At 44.5% G+C, this 23,805-nt stretch overlaps 1 protein-coding gene across 1 annotated transcript in view; it reads right to left on the bottom strand.

The window, feature by feature from the left end:
• Window positions 1–750: 750 nt before the first annotated feature.
• The window catches only part of prpf6 (PRP6 pre-mRNA processing factor 6 homolog (S. cerevisiae)), a 34,778-nt gene continuing 11,723 nt past the window's right edge, over window positions 751–23,805 (bottom strand). Inside the window, exons 7-21 of the mRNA XM_029723867.1 lie at window positions 21,184–21,278; window positions 20,930–21,086; window positions 20,374–20,536; window positions 15,540–15,658; window positions 15,169–15,387; window positions 14,050–14,172; window positions 13,509–13,630; window positions 12,721–12,859; window positions 12,457–12,576; window positions 6,900–7,076; window positions 6,116–6,249; window positions 5,935–6,026; window positions 4,744–4,858; window positions 1,560–1,686; window positions 751–1,467 (exon numbers count right to left, since the gene is read on the bottom strand). Of these exons, the coding sequence (XP_029579727.1) occupies window positions 1,315–1,467; window positions 1,560–1,686; window positions 4,744–4,858; window positions 5,935–6,026; window positions 6,116–6,249; window positions 6,900–7,076; window positions 12,457–12,576; window positions 12,721–12,859; window positions 13,509–13,630; window positions 14,050–14,172; window positions 15,169–15,387; window positions 15,540–15,658; window positions 20,374–20,536; window positions 20,930–21,086; window positions 21,184–21,278 (2,055 nt within the window). The 3' untranslated portion in view covers window positions 751–1,314. The remainder of the gene's footprint in view (window positions 1,468–1,559; window positions 1,687–4,743; window positions 4,859–5,934; window positions 6,027–6,115; window positions 6,250–6,899; window positions 7,077–12,456; window positions 12,577–12,720; window positions 12,860–13,508; window positions 13,631–14,049; window positions 14,173–15,168; window positions 15,388–15,539; window positions 15,659–20,373; window positions 20,537–20,929; window positions 21,087–21,183; window positions 21,279–23,805) is intronic.

Here is a 23,805-nt window from a genome sequence, read left to right as displayed (position 1 = left end):
AAAATAACTCTAAATAAAATATTGAATAACACATTGAGAAATGGCAAAAGACAGCCAAAAATGTATCATAAGGAATACGAGTTTGAAGAGTGTCATATCTAGGAGATAAGAAAGTTCAGGAAATATGACACATTTAACCACTTACTTTTGTTGCCACAAAACTACCTCCATACTTCGTGGTTAGTATGGGTTCCCTTCACACGAGTCCTGTGACACTTGTGGGGGTCGTAGACTAAAACAGAGAACACCATTGTGTTCATGGGTGTCTCCTCTTTCCAGAGTGGTCATAATAGTTTGTAAGCCAAACGTTTTCGTGAGAATACCCATTTTTGGGACGTCTAGTGGTCTGACAAACACTGCTGTAGCTCGGCCACTTTCCACTGCAGATGTAAAAGGCTGACACTCGGATGCTGTGGATTGAGACACAATACGTGCAAAAACTTATATCTCTAGTTTAAACTAATGGATTTTGATGCCGATTTTTTAAAGGTTACTTAGATTGACGCACAGGTGCGTCAATAGACTCTTAAATTAACTTTGCACTGTTGGAAAAGGACCCGTAAGTAAGCATTTCATTGTTAGTCTACACCGGTTGTTTATGAAGCATGTGACAAAAAATGTGATTTGATTTCCTTTACTTTGGCAGTTACCTGTATGTGATCTTTGAGCTGACTCATCTCACCATCATACCATACAGATCTTGGAAGATGCTTGTTTTCTTAAGAAGAGATCTCATATCCAAGGCAATTAAATGGTCGATTTTCAGTTTGTTGTTTATTGAGGAATCCTCCGGAGCGGTTTTAAACAGTTGTAAGACATACACAAGCAGTAAATCATAACTAACTATTTACGGTGTATATCTCGATCAAGCAAATTAGAGGAGTAAAAAAAACAATACCATGGTCAAATTAATGGTCACATTAACTTCTTTACAGAGCTGGTATCAGGTAACTTCGTCTGCTCCAAGAATACCCTTGCAGATTCAATTGAAGGACATTATATTTCACAATTCCATAAAAAATGAAGTTCAATAAAATATCCTGTTTTCATTTTCCCAACAGCAATGTGCTTTAAAAAAAACTCTGCATACATTGTATAACACTGTAAATATGCAAATATTCTGTACTAATAGTGAACCATAGTCCACTCCTCAGCCCAGGCAAGTGTGTGTCCGAAGACTGCAATTATGCTGTTACTCCCTACCACAGACTTTGAAAGGAGAGAACTTGAGGTGTGTGTCACTGGTTAATGGACAGAGGGGCATGGAGCCATAGAAACAGATCCATAACACACACAGTGTCTGTCTGTCCAACTTTAGAAGGTGTTTTTTATCTTGGAGGCGACCTGTGTGAGGATCTCTCCTATCTTCTTCTGCCAGTAGAGGACATGTTTGGACTCGGCACACCACAGCTCCCCGTGACGCGGCTCAGCGTTCTCACAACGCTTACGTACCTCTTCCTGCTGTTCCTACAGGGGACACAGAGAGAGAGAGAGGATGTGAGACACCATAGAACAACACAGAGCCTCCCACACACATACAAGCTCATTCACACACACACCTCAGTGCCGTGTTGCATCTCAAACTTGTAGAAGAGGGCCCAGGCGTCTCCCAGGTCTGGCTCAATCTTCACTGTCCTCAGGAACCACTCTCTGGCCTTAGTGATCTTACGCTCGCTCCAGAACAGCCTGCAACACACACACACACACACACACACACACACACACACACACACACACACACACACACACACACACACACACACACACACACACACACACACACACACACACACACACACACACACGAGCTGGTTACTGCCAGATTACGACTAATATGTTGACAGAGTGAAAGCAAGAGAGAGCGAGGGAGAGTTGAACCTACTGAAGGAATGAAAGCAGAGCGAGGGAGAGTTGAACCTACTGAAGGAATGAAAGCAGAGCGAGGGAGAGTTGAACCTACTGAAGGAATGAAAGCAGAGCGAGGGAGAGTTGAACCTACTGAAGGAATGAAAGCAGAGCGAGGGAGAGTTGAACCTACTGAAGGAATGAAAGCAGAGCGAGGGAGATTTGAACCTACTGAAGGAATGAAAGTTTTAAGTTTTAAGTTGTAATGTCACATGCACAAGTCTTTCTTGCAAACTCAAAACCCAACAATGCAATAATTAATAACAACGTAATACTAGAAAAAAAACATGAGAAATAAGAAATATGAAGAACACAATAAGTAAGCAAGCAAGCATACTATATACAGGGTCAGTTCCAATACCATATTTACAATGTGCTGGGATACTGGAGTGATGGCGGTCAATATGTACAGTACCAGTCAAAAGTTTGGACACACCTACTAATTCAAGTGTTTACATTTTTTACATTGTAGAATAATAGTGAAGACATCAAAACTATGAAATAACACATATCGAATCATGCAGTAACCAAAACGAAGTGTTAAACAAATCAAAATATATTTTATATTTGAGATTCTTCAAAGTAGCCTCCCATTGTCTTGATGACAGCTTTGAACACTGCACTGGTACCACTTGCCGTGTGGAAGCATAGAGGATAGTCTACGGCTTGGGCGGTTGGAGTCTAACGACTTTCAGGATATTTCTAACACACCGCCTGATATAGATGTCATGGATCTCGGCCCCAGTGACGTACTGAGCTGTCCGCACCACCCTCTGTAGCGCCATGCGATCGAGGGCGGTGCAATTGGCACACCAGGCATTGATGCAGCCACTTAAAATACTCTCAATAGTACAGCTGTAGAAATTTGAGGATACGAGGGCCCATGCCAAACTATTTCAACCTCCTACAGCCTTTCACGTTGTAGCCAATCAGCTCCTTGGTCTTACTGACGTTGAGGGAGAGGTTGTTGTTCTGGCACCACACTGCCAGGTTACTGACCTCCTCCCTGTAGGCTGACTCATCGTCACCGGTGATCAGGCCTACCACCGTCATGTCTTCAGCAAACTTGATGATGGTGTTGGAGTCGTGGGTGAACAGGGAGTACAGGAGGGGACTAAGCACACACCCATGTGGGGCCCCTGTGTTGAGGGTCAGCTTGGCAGAGGTGATGTTGCCTCCCCTCACCACCTGGGCTCAGCCCATCAGGAAGTCCAGGAACCAGTTGCAGAGGGACGCGTTCAGACCCAGAGTCCTAAGCTTGGTGACGAGCTTGGAGGGGACAATGGTGTTGAACGCTGAGCTTTAGTCAATGAACAGAATACTCACATACGTTTTCCTCTTATCTAGGTGGGTTAGGGCAGTGTGGAGAGACATTTAGATTGTGTCATATATAGATCTGTTGGGGTGGTATACAAATTGGAGTGTGTCTAGGGTCTCTGGGATGGTTGAGTTAACGTGTGCCGTAACCAGCCTCTCAAAGCACTTCATGATTACAGAAGTGTGTGCTACAGGGCGGTAGTCAATGTGCGAGATCACCCAATCCTCTGGGTTGGTGACGGCCCTCACACCGGACACAATGTTGTTGTTGTCAAAGCGTGCATAAAATGCATTGAGTTAGTCTGGTAGAAAGGCATCGTTGGGCAGATCACGGTGAGGTCATCCTTTGCAATCCGTAATGGCCTGTAGCCCCTGTCACATGCGGCGGGCGGCGGAGCCTGTGTAGTATGATTGTCCTTTGGCTCGTTTGATGACTGAGGAGGGCATAGCGGGACTTCTTAGTCGTTCCTGTCCTTGGCCGTAGCCTCAGGGTTGTCTACGATAGCGCTGTGTGCGGTAGCCTTGGCCTTTATTTTAGCACCAATCTCAGTGTTAATCCAGGGCTTTTGATTGGGAAGCAGCGAACCCTCACCGTGGGGCAACGTCGCCGATACATTTTCTAATGAAGAAGGGTGCCGGAGGTGGTTAGGTCGTCAATGTTGTCGGTGGAGTCTCTAAACATATTCCAATCAGTACTAGCAAAGCAGACCTGTAGCATGATCTTTGATTCTGGTGACCATTTCTTAACTGAGCGTGTCACGGGTACTTACTGTTTGAGTTTCTGCTTGTAAACAGGAAGCAGGAGAACGGAGTCATGATCTGATTTGTCGAATGGCGGATGAGGAAGGGCCTTACATGCTTGCTTGTGGATAGAATAATAGTGGTCTAGGACTTTATCACCCCTAGTGTCGTTGGAGATGTGTTGATGGAAGTTGGGCATCACGTGTTTTCGTGATAGGAATTAATATCGCCGACAACCAGAAAAGCACCCTCTGGATATAGGTTTCCTTGCTGGTTTACAGCCTTGTACAGTTCGTTAAGGGCCGGCTTGTTATTTTTCTTATCCCGAGGTGAAATGTATACAACATTCACGACAACAGCTGAAAACTCCCTCAGGAGATAGAAGGGTCAGCATTTGACCATCAGGAATTCTAAGACGGGTGAACAGTGGGTCGACACTTCCATCGTGCTGGAGTTAGAGGCAAACCCCTCCCCCCCTTGATTTCCCTGACTCCACTGTCCTGTCCGCCTGGTGAATGGAGAATCCATTGAGTTGGATAGTCATGGGGGGTGTCTTGTCCGAGAGCCATGTTTCAGAAAATCAAAGAACATTGCAGTTTCGAGAGCAGAGGGAGAGTTTAACCTACTGAAGGAACGAAAGCAGAGCGAGGGAGAGTTTGTCCTACTGAGACAGTACAAAGTGGAAGGTGGTCATAGAAAAGATAAGAGGAGGGGTGGGGGGAGTTTGTGAGAGAAAGAGTGAAAGATTAATGTTCTGTAGTTTGGTAGTGTGTGTCGTACTTGGCCACGGCTAGCAGGACGTGTGGGTCGTGTTCACACTTCTTCAGAGCATCAACACTCTTAGTCTTCCTCTGGGGCCGTGCCTCCAGAAACACTGCCTCAGCCCACAGGATACCTAGAGAAAGACAGAGATATATGTAAATATAATATGTAAGAGTATTTTCTCCACCCTGAACTGTTTTATGTTGAACTGATGATCATGACTAAATATAGACATAGTTAAAACACAAACAACTTTAACCTTCTGATGTCTGAGGACTAAACCATGTCAATTGAGTAAATACATTAGAATTCGGTTTTATTTACACCTCACTAGCTAGGTTTCCAACCAGTTGGCGACAGGTTTTCATGCGAATATTCTAAACTCCACATAAATACAACATTTCCCACTGGAGATGTTTACATCATCAAATTGACTTGTTGCGGATAAAAGGCTGTGCATGAGGACGTAATGCACATACAAATGACTTGTGCAGTTAAATTCCTATATACTGAATAAATAAATCTAATGTAAATGGGTTTCCATCGCATTTTCAACTCTACTGATGGGTTTGTAAAAAAATATTGTTGCGTTAAATAGCAAATGTGCCCAGCAGCTCGAAGATACAGCATACTACATGATGAGATCATTATTATTTTGTTTTGTCAAACGGCAGTCAAGCATCGATCATCACGTCACCAGAAAAAGACCCTCAAAATGTATTGGAAAGGATCATCAAGCTCATCTTGCACTTTCACCACCCTGTGAAGTTCATCATAACTTATTTCATCTGTAGTCTAATAAAGTGCACGCTTTCCAGATGAAACGTAGTGGAAAGACCACACACCATATCATCGCGTGACTCCAAGTTTACGTCAAAATGGTTATTATATCCATATTTGCGCATAAAGGCATTTCCGCCGCCATTTAACAAAAAGATCCCACCTTGTCTAGAGTATTGTTTTGTCGACATTGGAAAGTTTCCCGACACATTTGCTGTTTCCATCAGGTCTGTCGTGACATTATCTATCCGACGTGTACTTTACTCGCATAAAAATGTTAGATGGAAACCTGGTTTAGGTGAGTAAATACATCTCATATTCTCAGACAGTGAGACCTAGCAAACTGGGACAATCACCACCTGGATCTAGCAGACTAAAAAGACTGAGAATTGCTTTCCATCACACACACATTGTGACTGACTGTCTTACCTGAGTTGGGGCACTCTTGTAGGGCTTTAGCCATCAGTGTGTTGGCGATGTTCTTCAGCCCTGCCCTGAACTCCAATCTCACCGACTCCAACCTGACAACACATACACACAAGGTACTGTGAATGCATGTTTTACGAGTGTGTGTGTGTGTGTGTAAGCGTAATGCGTCTGTATATCTCACCATAGGTCTGGGCTCTGTGGGTTCTTGAGGCGTGATTTCTCCAGAATGGATCTGGCCCTGGTCAGCTGGCCAACCCTCTCCTCCAGACGAGACAGCAGCAGCCACAGGGACATGGAGTGGGGACACTTCTTCAGCTGCGCACACACACACACACACACACACACACACACACACACACAGAGAGAGTTAAGATGAATCAGTGTTAAACACATCTGTTTTAAGACCGGATCAATAACTGGGCAACATTGAACTTCAGATAGCCTACTGTCTCTCTAGCTATATGAATGTATTCAGATATCTCTCATCATCCAGAATGCTCGCTCCTGTCTTCACGTCCAATCTCCCTTCCACCTCTCTCACCCCCTGGTTGTAGGCCTCCTCGGCCTTCTCTCTCCCTCTCTCCCCTTCCTCACCCCCTGGTTGTAGGCCTCCCTGGCCTTCTCTCTCCCTCTCTCCCCTTCCTCACCCCCTGGTTGTAGGCCTCCCTGGCCTTCTCTCTCCCTCTCTCCCCTTCCTCACCCCCTGGTTGTAGGCCTCTCTGGCCTTCTCTCTCCCTCTCTCCCCTTCCTCACCCCCTGGTTGTAGGCCTCCCTGGCCTTCTCTCTCCCTCTCTCCCCTTCCTCACCCCCTGGTTGTAGGCCTCTCTGGCCTTCTCTCTCCCTCTCTCCCCTTCCTCACCCCCTGGTTGTAGGCCTCCCTGGCCTTCTCTCTCCCTCTCTCCCCTTCCTCACCCCCTGGTTGTAGGCCTCCCTGGCCTTCTCTCTCCCTCTCTCCCCTTCCTCACCCCCTGGTTGTAGGCCTCCCTGGCCTTCTCGTTGTGCTCAGACTGCTCCTCGATCTGTCCCCTCATCATCCAGAGCTTGGGGAAGTCCTCGTAGTGTTTAAGAGCCTCGGTACACAGCTCGTGGGCCGCTTCGATGTTCCCCAAAACCCACTCCAGCTTTACTGACTTCATAAACACCTGCAATGGGACAAACACACACTCTGTACATACATTTTTCATCTTAGTCATTACATTAGAACACTCTTACTCTCAGCAACATTCCATTCTGAATAAAATCTTGCAGAAGAAATAGCATTGAACAAATACATTTTTGGTGGCAAGACATCAGAGAACCATTTGAAATGTAACTAATATCATGTTAATGCTGCCAGGTGCAACATCCTGAAGCCTAGCCTGAGTGTTTCTACCTTCAACAACACCACATTGTTACTTTATCTGGCAAGGCAATGCTATGATCTCCTGGAGACAGACAGCACATTGGCAGTTTCCCATCCAGTTGTGAATCTAGCAAGCCTGGGCATGGATGCATGGATAACACACCATTACCTTTCATATAATACTTCCTCCCAAGTCTGAGGTCAGGTCCATCTCACCAATTGCTGCTGTTCTACCTGACCGAGAAGCAACCCCTACACACCTAGCACAGCCAGCAGCTTCCAGATTCACATTTCCCTGATAGTAAATGACTGAGGAAACTGTGTGTGTGTGTGTGTGTGTACTGTATGTTATCTATCCATCTATCCCACTGGGCCACTCTGACAAGACAAATGAGTTTGGAAAATATCCCCCTGGGGCTTTCGTTCTCTTTCACCCGACACTGATGTTGAGGTTGTGCAAACTGGAAGATGGATGACTGTAGGACTCACTCAGATTCAGCTCTTTGTATCCATAGAGGAGTCCTGGCTGACTGTAGGACTCGCTCTGATTCAGCTCTTTGTAACCATAGTGGAGTCCTGGCTGACTGTAGGACTCGCTCTGATTCAGCTCTTTGTATCCATAGAGGAGTCCTGGCTGACTGTAGGACTCGCTCTGATTCAGCTCTTTGTATCCATAGAGGAGTCCTGGCTGACTGTAGGACTCGCTCCGATTCAGCTCTTTGTATCCATAGAGGAGTCCTGGCTGACTGTAGGACTCGCTCTGATTCAGCTCTTTGTATCCATAGAGGAGTCTTGGCTGACTGTAGGACTCGCTCTGATTCAGCTCTTTGTATCCATAGAGGAGTCCTGGCTGACTGTAGGACTCGCTCTGATTCAGCTCTTTGTATCCATAGAGGAGTCCTGGCTGACTGTAGGACTCGCTCCGATTCAGCTCTTTGTATCCATAGAGGAGTCCTGGCTGACTGTAGGACTCGCTCCGATTCAGCTCTTTGTATCCATAGAGGAGTCCTGGCTGACTGTAGGACTCGCTCCGATTCAGCTCTTTGTATCCATAGAGGAGTCCTGGCTGACTGTAGGACTCGCTCCGATTCAGCTCTTTGTATCCATAGAGGAGTCTTGGCTGACTGTAGCACTCGCTCTGATTCAGCTCTTTGTATCCATAGAGGAGTCCTGGCTGACTGTAGGACTCGCTCTGATTCAGCTCTTTGTATCCATAGAGGAGTCCTGGCTGACTGTAGGACTCGCTCTGATTCAGCTCTTTGTATCCATAGAGGAGTCTTGGCTGACTGTAGCACTCGCTCTGATTCAGCTCTTTGTATCCATAGAGGAGTCCTGGCTGACTGTAGGACTCGCTCTGATTCAGCTCTTTGTATCCATAGAGGAGTCCTGGCTGACTGTAGGACTCGCTCTGATTCAGCTCTTTGTATCCATAGAGGAGTCCTGGCTGACTGTAGGACTCGCTCTGATTCAGCTCTTTGTATCCATAGGAGTCTTGGCTGAGGCTAACAGTTAAAGGTTATGGCTACATTTGATCACACTTGTTTTCCCAGAGAATTGTCCTGCGCCGCAGGAAATATAAACTTGTAGTGTAATTTCAAAAGTTTGTAATTTCCACTTAAAAATTGCCCGACTTGATTTTCCCTAACAAAAAATGTATTAACCCCTACAAAAATGTCCATTAATTATAATCCACGTATCTTGTAGCTGCAGGATTATTTTCCTGCGGTGAGAAACTGGTCGAATTAAGACTTGACATCTGTACAGTGGAGCAGCAGGATATTGTCCTCTGTCCCCCCACCTCAACTAAAGTTCCGGTCGAGGCTCACACGTGAACCAGACTCAAGCATCATATTATATATCCTCTATCACACATCCGCTCATTCCCACCCATACACAACCCAGGGTTTCCGTCGCCGGACAACATGACCGGGAAGATTTTAATTCACCGGCCATGACAGAAATCACTTTTAGATTATGGTAATGGATCTTAACAGACCACGGAACTCATGTAATGAAGGAGACAAAACATAATTTTCAAACATTTGTCAAAATGCAATTCGCTGGGAAGATGGCATTCTAACCAGTGCACCTGATAGCAGCGTGACAGAGATGAAAATCTGTAAAAAAAAAATAGAAAGAGGAGGAATCGAAAGATGCAACAACTACGATGGGTTGCTAATATGACTAGGATTGTGCCTTTGGCTTGTGGACAATTAAAGAAAATTGATATGAAAACCAATAGAACAGGAGAGAAATGACATAGCTTTGGGTCCAATAGAACAGGAGAGAAATGACATAGTGGTGGGTCTAATAGAACAGGAGAGAAATGACATAGCTTTGGGTCTAATAGAACAGGAGAGAAATGACATAGTGGTGGGTCCAGTAGAACAGGAGAGAAATGACATAGTGGTGGGTCCAATAGAACAGGAGAGAAATGACATAGTGGTGGGTCCAATAAAACAGGAGATAAATGACATAGTGGTGGGTCTAATAGAACAGGAGAGAAATGACATAGTGGTGGGTCCAGTAGAACAGGAGAGAAATGACATAGTGGTGGGTCCAATAGAAGAGGAGAGAAATGACATAGTGGTGGGTCTAATAGAACAGGAGAGAAATGACATAGTGGTGGGTCTAATAGAACAGGAGAGAAATGACATAGTGGTGGGTCTAATAGAACAGGAGAGAAATGACATAGTGGTGGGTCTAATAGAACAGGAGAGAAATGACATAGTGGTGGGTCTAATAGAACAGGAGAGAAATGACATAGTGGTGGGTCTAATAGAACAGGAGAGAAATGACATAGCTTTGGGTCTAATAGAACAGGAGAGAAATGACATAGTGGTGGGTCCAATAGAACAGGAGAGAAATGACATAGCGGTGGGTCCAACAGAACAGGAGAGAAATGACATAGCGGTGGGTCCAACAGAACAGGAGAGAAATGACATAGTGGTGGGTCCAATAGAACAGGAGAGAAATGACATAGTGGTGGGTCCAATAGAACAGGAGAGAAATGACATAGTGGTGGGTCTAATAGAACAGGAGAGAAATGACATAGTGGTGGGTCTAATAGAACAGGAGAGAAATGACATAGTGGTGGGTCCAATAGAACAGGAGAGAAATGACATAGTGGTGGGTCCAATAGAACAGGAGAGAAATGACATAGTGGTGGGTCCAATAGAACAGGAGATAAATGACATAGTGGTGGGTCCAATAGAACAGAAGAGAAATGACATAGTGGTGGGTCCAACAGAACAGGAGAGAAATGACATAGTGGTGGGTCTAATAGAACAGGAGATAAATTACATAGTGGTGGGTCCAATAGAGAAGTAAATGGAAATAAATTTGCCAAATGTATATAATTACTCCTGTCCATACATAAAATATTGAAAAAACTTCACCAGAAAGCATGACTTGGCCAGAGGAATCAAGGACCATTAGTTTCTTTAAAAATTGCTGTTGATCGTTTCAAATTACAAGCTTGTAGGCCTATGTCTATTTGGGAAGCCTGCGGTGCGAGTGGCAATAGGCCTAGATGATTACTGAGCTGCGGCTGTCAGTGAAAAACATCTAAGCACGCATAGAAACTAAAGTTATTATTGAAATGAAACTGCTCCATGAAAAGGCACATAATGAGAATCTTACCTGGCACACAGTGCACCAAATGGTTTAACATGCGATTGCATTTAGAATTGTTGCGCAATGAACAGGCTTATATAAAAGTGCATGTTTTCCTCCATCAGGAGAAATCCCACTCAAAATAGGCTCTGCTGGGCGCGTATAAAAGTTGTGTTGGATGAATAAGATACATAATGACTAACGAAAAAAGGCCAATTTCATTCCACCAAATTATGCACATTAACCTATACACCGATAAGCATGACGGTCAAATGTATTTCCATCAACTGGTATTTCCATCATTTAATAAAAAGCATTATTTTGCTATGGGATTTTTTTGGGCCGACAACAGTTTTAATCGGCTTTTCATTTGGATTTATTGGTGGAAAAAAGGCAAATGCCGGCTAACGGAAATGCTGCCCCCCCCACCACACTCACCCTGGCAGTAGGAGCACTGCTGCACCACACTCACCCTGGCAGTAGGAGCACTGCTGCACCACACTCACCCTGGCAGTAGGAGCACTGCTGCACCACACTCACCCTGGCAGTAGGAGCACTGCTGCACCACACTCACCCTGGCAGTAGGAGCACTGCTGCACCACACTCACCCTGGCAGTAGGAGCACTGCTGCACCACACTCACCCTGGCAGTAGGAGCACTGCTGCACCACACTCACCCTGGCAGTAGGAGCACTGCTGCACCACACTCACCCTGGCAGTAGGAGCACTGCTGCACCACACCACACTCACCCTGGCAGTAGGAGCACTGCTGCACCACACTCACCCTGGCAGTAGGAGCACTGCTGCACCACACTCACCCTGGCAGTAGGAGCACTGCTGCACCACACTCACCCTGGCAGTAGGAGCACTGCTGCACCACACTCACCCTGGCAGTAGGAGCACTGCTGCACCACACTCACCCTGGCAGTAGGAGCACTGCTGCACCACACTCACCCTGGCAGTAGGAGCACTGCTGCACCACACTCACCCTGGCAGTAGGAGCACTGCTGCACCACACTCACCCTGGCAGTAGGAGCACTGCTGCACCACACTCACCCTGGCAGTAGGAGCACTGCTGCACCACACTCACCCTGGCAGTAGGAGCACTGCTGCACCACACTCACCCTGGCAGTAGGAGCACTGCTGCACCACACTCACCCTGGCAGTAGGAGCACTGCTGCACCACACTCACCCTGGCAGTAGGAGCACTGCTGCACCACACTCACCCTGGCAGTAGGAGCACTGCTGCACCACACTCACCCTGGCAGTAGGAGCACTGCTGCACCACACTCACCCTGGCAGTAGGAGCACTGCTGCACCACACTCACCCTGGCAGTAGGAGCACTGCTGCACCACACTCACCCTGGCAGTAGGAGCACTGCTGCACCACACTCACCCTGGCAGTAGGAGCACTGCTGCACCACACTCACCCTGGCAGTAGGAGCACTGCTGCACCACACTCACCCTGGCAGTAGGAGCACTGCTGCACCACACTCACCCTGGCAGTAGGAGCACTGCTGCACCACACTCACCCTGGCAGTAGGAGCACTGCTGCACCACACTCACCCTGGCAGTAGGAGCACTGCTGCGGGCCTTGGCCAGTAGTCGACGTGCTCTCTCATATTCATTATTCTCAGACTCCAACTTCACAGCAGCCAGCCAGATCTCCTCGCTGTTCGGGTTAGCCTGGACACAGACAGATAGGAGGAAGGGTGTTTTACTTCCACCAAATGTTGGTTTGCACTTTGCTGTGTACCCTGTTGTTATAAAGAAATACTGTTGGAATAAGCATGTTTACTCCAGCTAGCAAGCTCATTGTTCCTCTCTCACCTGGAAGGCCAGAGCCAGGATGCTGCGGGCAGCAGGCACGTCCTCAGCCAGCCACTTAGACTTGGCCCCCATCAGCCATAGCACCTCAGCCTTGGGACAGTGAGCCACTGCCCTCTGCAGCAGCGCCTCCAGAGACTCCCTGAGGGGGAGGGGGGGTGGATAGTGGACAGTGAAGTAAAAGGGTGCATCATGGAGAGATAGAAAGGGAGAGAGAGATGTGGGTAAAGACAGAGGGAGGAGAAAGGAAAGAGAGATTGAATAAGTAATGGTGAGAAAGTGTGAGGACAGGCAGGCTTTGAAACCGTGATTGATCATAACTAACTGTATGGGTTTGGTTAGCTAAGCTAGCAAGTCTGTTTGTTACCAAGGCAACTATTGTCGCTATCTAGTAACCTTGCTAGCTACTTCAGTCGATGTTAAACACATTTCTCCCTGCAAATGAACACATTTCTAGCAGTAAATTTGTTAAATTACTGCCATGGTATAAATTGGATAATCAACTTGGGGCTCTATGCGTTCTCTGGAAAATATTGCAACACCGTGGAAGATTAGTTCCACTTCGCTAATGCGTTGTGGAACACACCTTCCACGTCCCTCATTATTTTCCAGAGAACGCATAGCCCCTCGTTGATTCCTTACTATTTTACATACATTAAATGAATGCAAAGCAACTAATGAAATTGACTGGCTTCTATTGAATCATTTCCCAATGACAACGTGCCACAGTGATGATATCTGCTTAGAAACAATTACAATCAATAGGTACAGGCATTCAATTCAACACACACCTGGTGCCGTGGTTCTTCTCGAAGTAGGCTGCGCGGAGCCACACACTCTTCTTGCTAGGGAACATCTGCAGGGCGTGGGCATAGATGGCACGGGCACACTCCAGAGCCCCATGGGACACACACTGAAATAAAAAGTCATTAGAGATAATGTATCAAACTATGGACATGCCATATGTGTCTAATATAAACGGAGTATCGCGATATTAGATCCAGGGGGATCGCGATATTAGATCCAGGGGGATCGCGATATTAGATCCAGGGGGATCGCGATATTAGATCCAGGGGGATCGCGATATTAGATCCAGGGGGATCGCGATATTAGATCCAGGGGGATAGCGATATTAGATCCAGGGGGATAGCGATATTAGATCCAGGGGGATAGCGATATTAGATCCAGGGGGATAGCAATATTAGATCCAGGGGGATAGCAATATTAGATCCAGGGGGATAGCAATATTAGATCCAGGGGGATAGCAATATTAGATCCAGGGGCATCGCGATATTAGATGATAAGGAATGGGTGAAAGGTCATCATGCTTACACTCTCGGCATCCTCCATCCAGGTGTGTTTACAGTCCTCCTCCTCAATGCCGATGCCAATAACCGCCCGGATCACCGCCTGGCACGTTGCAACGCTGCCAGCTTTATCACATTCCTCTGCATCCTGGAGAGGAGGGGGGAGAGGCAGAAAGAATGGGTTGAGCGAGGAGAGGACAGAGAGGGGTACGGACAGGAGGGGAAATGAAAAGAATCGGGAGAAAGTTTGAAAGGGAGAGGGGGAGTTGAAAGGAAGGACAGAAGGGAGGGAGGGAGGAGAGAGAGAACCACAGACAAGCCAGTGGAATGCTGGAGCAACTACAGAGTGATTTATGTGAAAACGTCCCCACGTCCTCTAAAAAAACACAACCAGGGATCCTCAACCATTTATAGACGGATTTATGGGCGGCTAGGGCTTCAAACTGTACTGGGGGAAAAACATGACATGATCTCTTTCTTTTGAGTTGAATCAAGCCAGTGTTTGATCTGGCTCTGCAGTGCCAAACCCATATGCTTAATATTATCCCTGTGTACTCCAATATACCTCCCATGCCTGTTCCAGAGAACTGTTGATGGACCACTTCACTTTAGAGCCAAGAAAATAGTAAAAACAAGGAAAAAGAAAACAAAGAAATAAATCCGACAGATAATTGCAATCCAATGCTTGGTTGCACAACAATAAGAGCAAGTTGAACAGAGGTGAAATGCACAGAGGTCAGAAAGACATCAGTCACCTACCTGCAGGAAGTGACACACACACACACCGTGCAAAGTGTTTGAGTGCTCCACTTGTTTTGTGCTGCAGTGATTAAATAAGATGGACGAGAGAGTTGTTCCAAATGACTCTGGCACGCCAGCACCTCTGAAGAGAGGAAGTGACTATAGTATCCTTTTACAGAGTGGAGTCAAGGGCAACACAGGCATGATTTGAGTAAAGGGTGAAGGGACTTGTCAACATTAGACGTTTTGAAAATGATGGAGGTGAAGCGGAAGGCTTTTGGATAATGGCTGCAGGAGACTGTTGTTTATTCAGGACAATAACAGGAGCTGGAAGTGGTTCACATCACTTTGTAGCACACTGGTGTTTCCTGCTCTAAATTCTCACACACTTTCTCCCTCTCACCTGTATCCACTGTTCTCTGTTGATCTCGACCCCATTGGCCCCGAGTGATGTGATGGCTCTGTCAACGATCTTCTCCACCATTTGCGTATTCCCGTTGGCCTCCTCCAGCTTGGCGGCGGTGATCCAGATGTGGCGGTCCGTAGGGATGTTCTCACGGGCCTTGTTCAGGACACGCCTGGCATTCTCATAGGTCTCCAACCGCGCCAGTGCCAGCCACAACTACAGAGGTAGAGGGGGCAGGAAGGTGAGGGAAGGGGGTGCAAAAAAAAAAGTTTATATTTTGGGATGAGCAGTCAGGGTCAGAATGCAGAAGGTAGAGTTGTATGAGACTCGGTCCTTATGAGAACACTGCACAATATCAATGTGTGTACCTCCACGCTAGTGGGACAGCACTCCACAGCTCTGCTCAGCATGATCCTGGCATCCTCTGGCTCCTCCAGTTCCACAGCAGTTTTCCACAGACGAACTGACTTAGACACATTCTCCAGCGCTGTGGGACACAGAGAGAGGAGTTACACCTGTGGTTCACAAACTTTTTTGGCCCGTGAATGAATTGGATAAATGACTAATCCTTTGTTCGTTCAACATGGTGGGATCTTTTTGTCTGTAAAATTAATTATGCGTGAAATGGCAGTGGCAATGAATGCCTTTATGTGCAAATATTGATACAATAACCATCGTATGGAAGTAAAGTTGGGAGTCATGGCATGACATGGTGCATTCGGTCCTCCCACTGCGACTCAGGAACCTTCACAGGGTGGTGAAAACCCACGGTATGACCGGAGGAGGCACAAAGGCCATTTAACGCAACAGTTTTGGTGACAAAACTATCGGTAGAGTAGAAAATGTGACGGATACACATTGAACATTCGATTTTTATTTGGTACATGAAAACTTAAGTTAAAAAGTACATTTTGTGTGCATTGTCATAACGTGACTTTTATCTGCAACAAGTCCGTTTGGTGGAAACACCACTGGTGGGAAAATAAACATTTTCTTCGTGCAGATTTTTTAAGATTCGCATGAAAATTTGTTGCCAGTTAGATGGAAACCTAACTACAGATTATGTTCTTCCCCCCTCATTTTCAAATACGGCGATCCCACATGGGATTTCTGTTAAGTTACAGCCTTCATTTTTCAACAAACTGTAATTTTTGTAGTTACTTAAGTAAATACCTGTAGTCAACTTGTGCAAAACGTTAGGAGATGAAGCAGATTGAGTTCTTCATTTGGTCTGTCACGATTTTACATTATGAACCACCTTAGTTCCCCAGAACAGTTTTGAGCTAGTCACGTGTTTCTTTGTAAATAGCACAATGGGAGAAAGAGTCCAGGTGTGTATTTGGTTTCACTTGGTAGTTAGCGAAGTGGCTGAATTAATAAGGAGACTGGGCATCATATAATGTTAGCTTGCTGACGTGTTTGAGAAGTCAAAGCTCTTTGGATGAATTATCTGCACAGATGTAACTGCTGCCATCTCCATTTCCTTGTGTTTTTTTCTCCCCTCCGTTGTCGGCTCCTGAGGCTTCTACGAGCGATTCCACAGACACAGCGTGTACACCTGCTGCTCCAGAGCCCTTCTTCCTTCAGACAAGCCTGTCAAAACGTCTTTCTCTTATTAACATTTACTTATAAATGTCCAAACTTCAAACTCACAAAACTATATTCGGTAGCTACAACGTATACTTGAATAACTATGAGCTGGATTGCCTGTCTTCGCAATGAGTTTATTTTCATTTGTGCTCGTTAGCATATTTAGCTAGCAGCCACTATACGCCATTACCTGTTCTAATTTGGTAATAGACGCCCTGGTAATAGACGCCCAATGTTTCTTTTTTTGCATTTTTAGTGCCCCCTTGTGTACTAAGACGGTAATACCGTAAATCCCGACGACGTGACGATATGAAAACCTGGATATTGTCCAACCCTAAAACACAAACATTTCTGCAAAAACATTTCATAATGTAATCACGGCAATTATCATTTTAATATCAACATATTGCCTCAATCTTCTAGGCACACTGATGGATAAATAGATAAGTGTTTTTTATTTCTATGGTGAAATACAGACATGGGCAGCCCAGATATGTAGGGGCTGAACACTTTCAAAGGAAGCAAAACATCCAGTCTCTCAAAGAAGTATGCTGCTGGGAACAGCACTGTGTGTTATAGAGCAGTGGTCTCACCATGACAGAGTGTAAATAGAGGCTGTGTCATGACTAGAAGTGTCCATTGGGATAAGAAACAAGGTTCAAGGTTGGGTTCAAACGGAGCCATGGCCTGTTGAACGTTTTATTTCCCTTCTCTCAGTCTTTCCTTTCATCACTAGTCCAAGCTCAATAGTCTCAATAGCAGACACTTAAGCCTTGTTCACACCGCAGGCCTTAATGATTACATCAGTTTTGTTTTTCAAATCTGTTTTTAAATACTGACTGACCAATAGAGCCCGGCCGATATGGGATTTTTGGATCCAATTCCAATTTTAGAATGGAAATATTCACCGATAACTGATATACAGTGCATTTGGAAAGTATTTAGACCCCTTGACTTTTTCCACTTTGTACGTTACAGCCTCATTCTAAAATAGATTAAATAAAACTGTTTCCTCATCAATCTACACACAATACCCCATAAAGACAAAGTGAACATAGATTTTTTTGAATTTTTAGCAAATGTATAAAAAATTCTAAACAGAAATACCTTATTTACACAAGTATTCAGACCCTTTGTTATGAGACTTGAAATTGAGCTCAGGTGCATCCTGTTTCCATTGATCACCCTTGAGACGTTTCTACAACTTGACTGAAGCCCAACAGTGGTAAATTCAATTTATCGGACATGATTTGGAAAGGCACACACCCGTCAGTGCATAACAGAGCCATGATGTTGAAGGAATTTACCGTAGAACTCCGAGACAGGATTGTGTCGAGGCACAGATCTGGGGAAAGGTACCCAAAAAATTCTGCAGCATTGAACGTCCCTAAGAACACAGTGGCCTCAATCATTCTTAAATGGAAGAAGTTTGGAACCACCAAGACTCTTCCTAGAGCCGGCCGCTCAGCTAAACTGAGCAACCGAGGTCGTATTGCCGCATTGTATCATGTATTTGGATATTTCTGTTAGGGAACACTACCCGGTGAAGTGCGCGTGTGCAATAACTCAATTCGCCCTTGCACTCCTAAAGAATGCAGTTTTTTTTTTACTTTGGCAAAGTCTACAAACTTAGTCTACCGTAAATTCCGGACTATAAGCCGCAACTTTTTTCCCAGGATTTGAACCTCGCAGCTTAAACAATGACGCGGCTAATATATGGATTTTTCCCGCTTTCAATTTATTTTTTAAATATTTTTTTTAAAACACATTCTGTGACGTGCTCAGTTTTTGGCGGCATGAAGCTTTCATTAGACCAATGAAATTGCAGAACGGGTTAAGGTCAAACAACTTTTTTGTTTGCTGTTTAGATTAAATCGAGCGCTCTCAAACTTCCCATCATTCTGATTACGGTAGTCATTTTGTCACCCTCATCATGGCAAAGACATGCATATGATGCAGCTTTCAAGTTGAAGGCGATTGATCTGGCTGTTGGAAAAGGAAATAGAGCTGCTGCACGGGAGCTTGGTCTTAATGAGTCGATGATAAGACGTTGGAAACAGCAGCGTGAGGAATTGACTCAGTGCAAAAAGACAACTAAAGCTTACTGTTAATTTTTTATTTTTTGTTACAAGCCGTGTTTCGTTAAAGCCTATTTATTTTTGTTACAAGCCGTGTTTCGTTAAAGCCTGTGTAAAGTTCATTTGTTTCAATGTACCTACCGGTAGGCACCTGCGGCTTATAGACATGTGCGGCTTATTTATGTTCAAAATAATATTTTTTTTTTAATTCACTGGGTGCGACTTATATTCAGGTGCGCTTAATAGTCCGGAAATTACGGTACTCTTTTTGTAACAGATTCTAGTTTTGGAAACAGAAAACTGTATTGAGACCAAATGTTTAAATCGATGAGAAAATTAGCAAAATATTGGCAAAAATTCATCTTGCTCCATCTTCTCCGACTGCCAGCCACTGGGTTTCCTCTCATCACCATATTTGGTATTGCGTGGAAACGCCAACCAGATGCTTCACATTTATACATCTGGTGAAATATCTTGCTCATTGTTCTATCTGTGGTTGGGGTTTAGAGTAGGGACATCCCAAGGATCCCTCAGTGGACATCATCAAGTCCTCTCACACAGCTAGTTAGCTGGATAGCTTGCACTCGTCATGGAAATGGCGATTGGCAAAATGTGAATTAGGACCAGTCCCTACCAAGTGACAGTGACATGTTTTTTTGTGTCTCTGAAAACATTTGAATGATAGAGCTTGAGGAATACCCTTACTAAAGAGCACATATAACACAACAGATTTCCCTGGCTTCACTAAAAAGCTATAACATTACCACAACTTTGAAGTTCGCACAGCACTTACTTTACATTTGGGCATTGCATCCATTGTTTGTCACGACACCCTACCATGACACTTTACGTAAACGGCCTGTGTGCATTTTATTGAGCTGGCAAGCTTCTATCCACTCAGCACTCACGGTAGAAGCAGTAAGACTAAGAGTTAGTTCACTCTCATCTCAGACTGGTGTGGATGCGTTGGCCCGATTGGTAGTGTCCAGTCTTACTGTAGCGTGCCAAGGCAAGATAGGCTTAAAGCAATGAGGGACAAATAACGAAATGTACAAAAAGTCAAATTCTTTCAAGAACAGCTTTTATGACGAGCGTTTTCTTTGCATCTTATATTGGTCCTTTTCAATGGATTAAAAAACAGCACGAAATATCGGCCAATAATATTGGTGAACCGATAAATCGGTCGGGCTCTACTGTCCAGAGAACAGGTTACAAGTGAACAAATCGGATGTGTGTGTGTTCAGGCAGAAGTCATCTGCTGACAATACTACACTAATTGTCATAGTAATGACGGGTGTGGCGCAGTGGTGTAGGCAGATAACTTCCTATCATTCAAAAGTTAGGTAGAAATCTAAGGTGACAACAATGCCTACCATTGGCTGTTCAGACTCCAAGAAAAATAACAGATTCAAATTGGATATGCAAAAAAACTTGATTTGAGTCACTTCAAACTGTCAATGTGAACAAGGCTTTACAGGTCTCAACAAGAACTGGTTTGCACCATTGTAGCTTTGACAGGACACAAACATCTCACCCTTCCTGAGGACGCGTTTCTTGGCCCTGACGTCAGTCTCCAGCTCGGCTGCTCTGATGTAGATGCGGACAGACCCGGGGAGGTGACGCACCGCCTGGGCCACTACTGCCTTGGCAGTGTCCCCTGGCTGCAGCCTGGCGGCCTCCAGCCACACATCCTCACTCTGGGGACAAAACATACCCATTCATCTCACACACATTGCCTGGTTTCACCACTGCCTTGGCTGAGTCACCAGGCTGTAGACTAGCAGTCACATCCATCAATCATTATCACCAATGAGGTGAAGTTTTGGAGCATTATCATTAGTCTGCAGTAATGTGCAGATTACAGCCAGAGACACCTCTAGACTAGACCTATCTATCATCTAATACAGGGTAATTAGGCCAGCCCATTTTTAATGTCTGGAACTCTAAGCAGGCCAGCACAGACACTGACTGGTGGAGAAATTGAACACCTAATTTAAAACCTAAAAAGTGAGCACACAAATATACAGATAAGCATCATGGGAAGCAAGAAGTGTATTTTGAAAAGATACTTTACAGTTTGTGTACGTTACCTTGGGACACATCTCAGTGCCCTTCATGATGAGGTTCCGGGCCACCTGTAGTTTCCCTGTGACCTCCTCTAGCCTGGCCGAAGCAATCCAGGCAGGAGGGTGGTGGGGGTTGGTCTCCCTCACTGACTTCAGCAGCAGACGGGCCTTCTTAATGTCACTGCACATTCACAAGAAGACAGTCAACAACACAGCCAAAAATATAGATCAGCAACAAATGTGTGTTCGTAGTTAAGTTTATTCTCTGGGCCACTCACCTGATGTCTCCTCCATGCGTGGGGATCATAGAGTTTAGGTCAGTGAGATAACCTTTAGGGTCCACCACCGTCTGTCCACTCACAGAGTCAGACACCTGAGAGGAGAGAGATGGAGATCAGCACAAATATACAAGACAGGAAGTTATACTGGGGACCACATGCTTACTGGAGACTTGATACCATCTGACCAGTCCCTTCCATAACATATACAGTGAGCTCAAAAACTAATTGGGACAGAGACACATTTTTTGTTGTTTTGGCTCTGTACTCCAGCACATTAGATTTGAAATGATAAAATGAATATGAGGTTAGTGCAGACTGTCAGCTTTAATTTCAGGGTATTTTCATCCATATCGGGTGAACCGTTTAGAAATTACAGCACTTTATGTACATAGTTTTGGGGCGGCAGGTAGCCTAGTGGTTAGAGCGTTGGGTCAGTAACCGAAAGGCTGCTAGATCGAATCCCCGAGCTGACAAGATAAACATCTGTCATTCTGCCCCTGAACAAGGCAGTTAACTTCTCTAGGGTAGGGGGCAGTATTTTCACAGCCGGATGAAAAACGTACCCAAATTAAACGGCCTACTACTCGGTCCCAGGAACTAGAATATGCATATTATTAGTAGATTTGGATAGAAAACACACTGAAGTTTCTAAAACTGTTTGAATGATGTCTGTGAGTATAACAGAACTCATATGGCAGGCAAAAACCTGAGAAAAATCTAACCAGGAAGTGGGAATTCTGGCGCTTGTAGTCCTTTCAAGTCATTGCCTATCGAACACACAGTGACTTAGGGTTCATTTTGCACTTCCTAAGGCTTCCACTAGATGTCAAAAGTTGTTTATGATGAGGCGTCTATGATGAACAGAGAGCGAACAGAGGAAGTTGGAAGTTGTTGACTCAGTAAAGTACTGCCGTTCATTGGCGCGCTTTCACGCGAGAGTTAGCTGTGTTCCAAAACGTTTTTCAAGACATTGCAATAGTCCGGTTGGAATATTATTGAAGTTCTAAGTGAAAAAGGCCCTAAAGATTGATGCTATACAACGTTTGACATGTTTGAACGAACGTAAATATAACTTTTTTGGACTTTTCGCCGTGACATTTTCCGCGCGCTTCCTACACTTGGAGTAGTTAACTGAACGCGCTAACAACAAGGAGTTATTTGGACATAAATGATGGACTTTATCGAACAAAACAACATTTATTGTGGACCTGGGATTCCTGGAAGTGCCTTTTGATGAAGATCATCAAAGGTAAGTGAATATTTCTAATGCTATTTATGATTTTAGATGACTCCAAAATGGCGGGTATCTGTATTGCCTAGTGTATTTTTCTGAGCGCAGTACTGAGATTATTACAAAGTGTGCTTTCCTCGTGAAGCTTTTTTGAAATCTGTCGCTGCGTTTGCATAAAGGAGATGTTCATCTATAATTCTTTGAATAACAGTTTAATATTTTATCAACGTTTATGATGAGTATTTTTGTAAATTGTTGTGCTGATTCACCGGGAGTATTGGAGGCAAAATATTTTCTGAACATCACGCGCCAATGTAAAATGGGGTTTATGGATATAAATATGAACTTGATCGAACAAATGCATGTATTGTGTAACATGATGTCCTAGGAGTGTCATCTGATGAAGATCGTCAAAGGTTAGTGCATAATTTTAGCTGGTTTTCTGTTTTTTGTGACGCCTGTCCTTGCTAGGAAAATGGCTGTGTGCTTTTTCTTGTGTTGGAACTGTCCTAATATAATCTAACTTTATGCTTTCGCCGTAAAGCCTTTTTGAAATCAGACAATGTGGTTACATTAAGGAGACGTGTACCTTTAAAATGGTGTAAAATAGTCGTATGTTTGAGAACTTTGAATAATGACATTTTGTGGTTTTGAATTTGGCGCTCTGATTTTTCACTGGCTGTTGAATAGTGTGAACCGTGGGTGGGACGGTAGCGTTCCACCTGCCCAAGAGAGGTTAACCCACAGTTCCTAGGCCATCATTGTAAATAAGAATTTGTTCGTAACTGACTTGCCTAGTTAAATAAAGGTTAAATAAATAAATACCCCCCCCCCCCCCATTTTGGGGGATCAAAAGTATTCTGACAAATTCACTGATATGTGTATTAAAGAAGTCAACATTTTTGTATTTGGTCCCATATTCCTACACATTTGTTGGATGCATTTGCTGTTTGTGTTTCAGATGATTGTGTACAATATAAATGTATAGCAAATAATGTATTGTGACATTTTGGAGTCATTTATTGTAAATAAAAGTATAATGTTTCTTAACACTTCTACATTAATGTGGATGTTACCATGATTACAGGTAGTCCTGAATTAATCATGAATAATGATCAGTGAGAATGTTAGATGCACAAATATCATACCACCAAAACATGTTAACCTCTCCCTATTACAATAACATGGGAGGGTAGCATTTCTGGTGGGGTATGATACATTATTTACCATTGATTTCTATTAGGCACAAAATCATCTCAAACACAACCAAAACAAACAGCAAATGCATCCAATCTTGTAATCATTGCGTGCTAGGATAATGGCACCAAATACTAAAAACTTTTACTACATATTTGAATTTGACCCAATACTTTTGTACTATGTTCACA

The sequence above is a fragment of the Salmo trutta genome, chromosome 30, assembly GCF_901001165.1.
Source record: "Salmo trutta chromosome 30, fSalTru1.1, whole genome shotgun sequence".
NCBI classification, from domain to species: Eukaryota; Metazoa; Chordata; class Actinopteri; order Salmoniformes; family Salmonidae; genus Salmo; species Salmo trutta.
The sequence above is the reverse complement of the archived record's forward strand: the minus strand, read 5'-3'. Positions and strand labels throughout refer to the sequence as shown.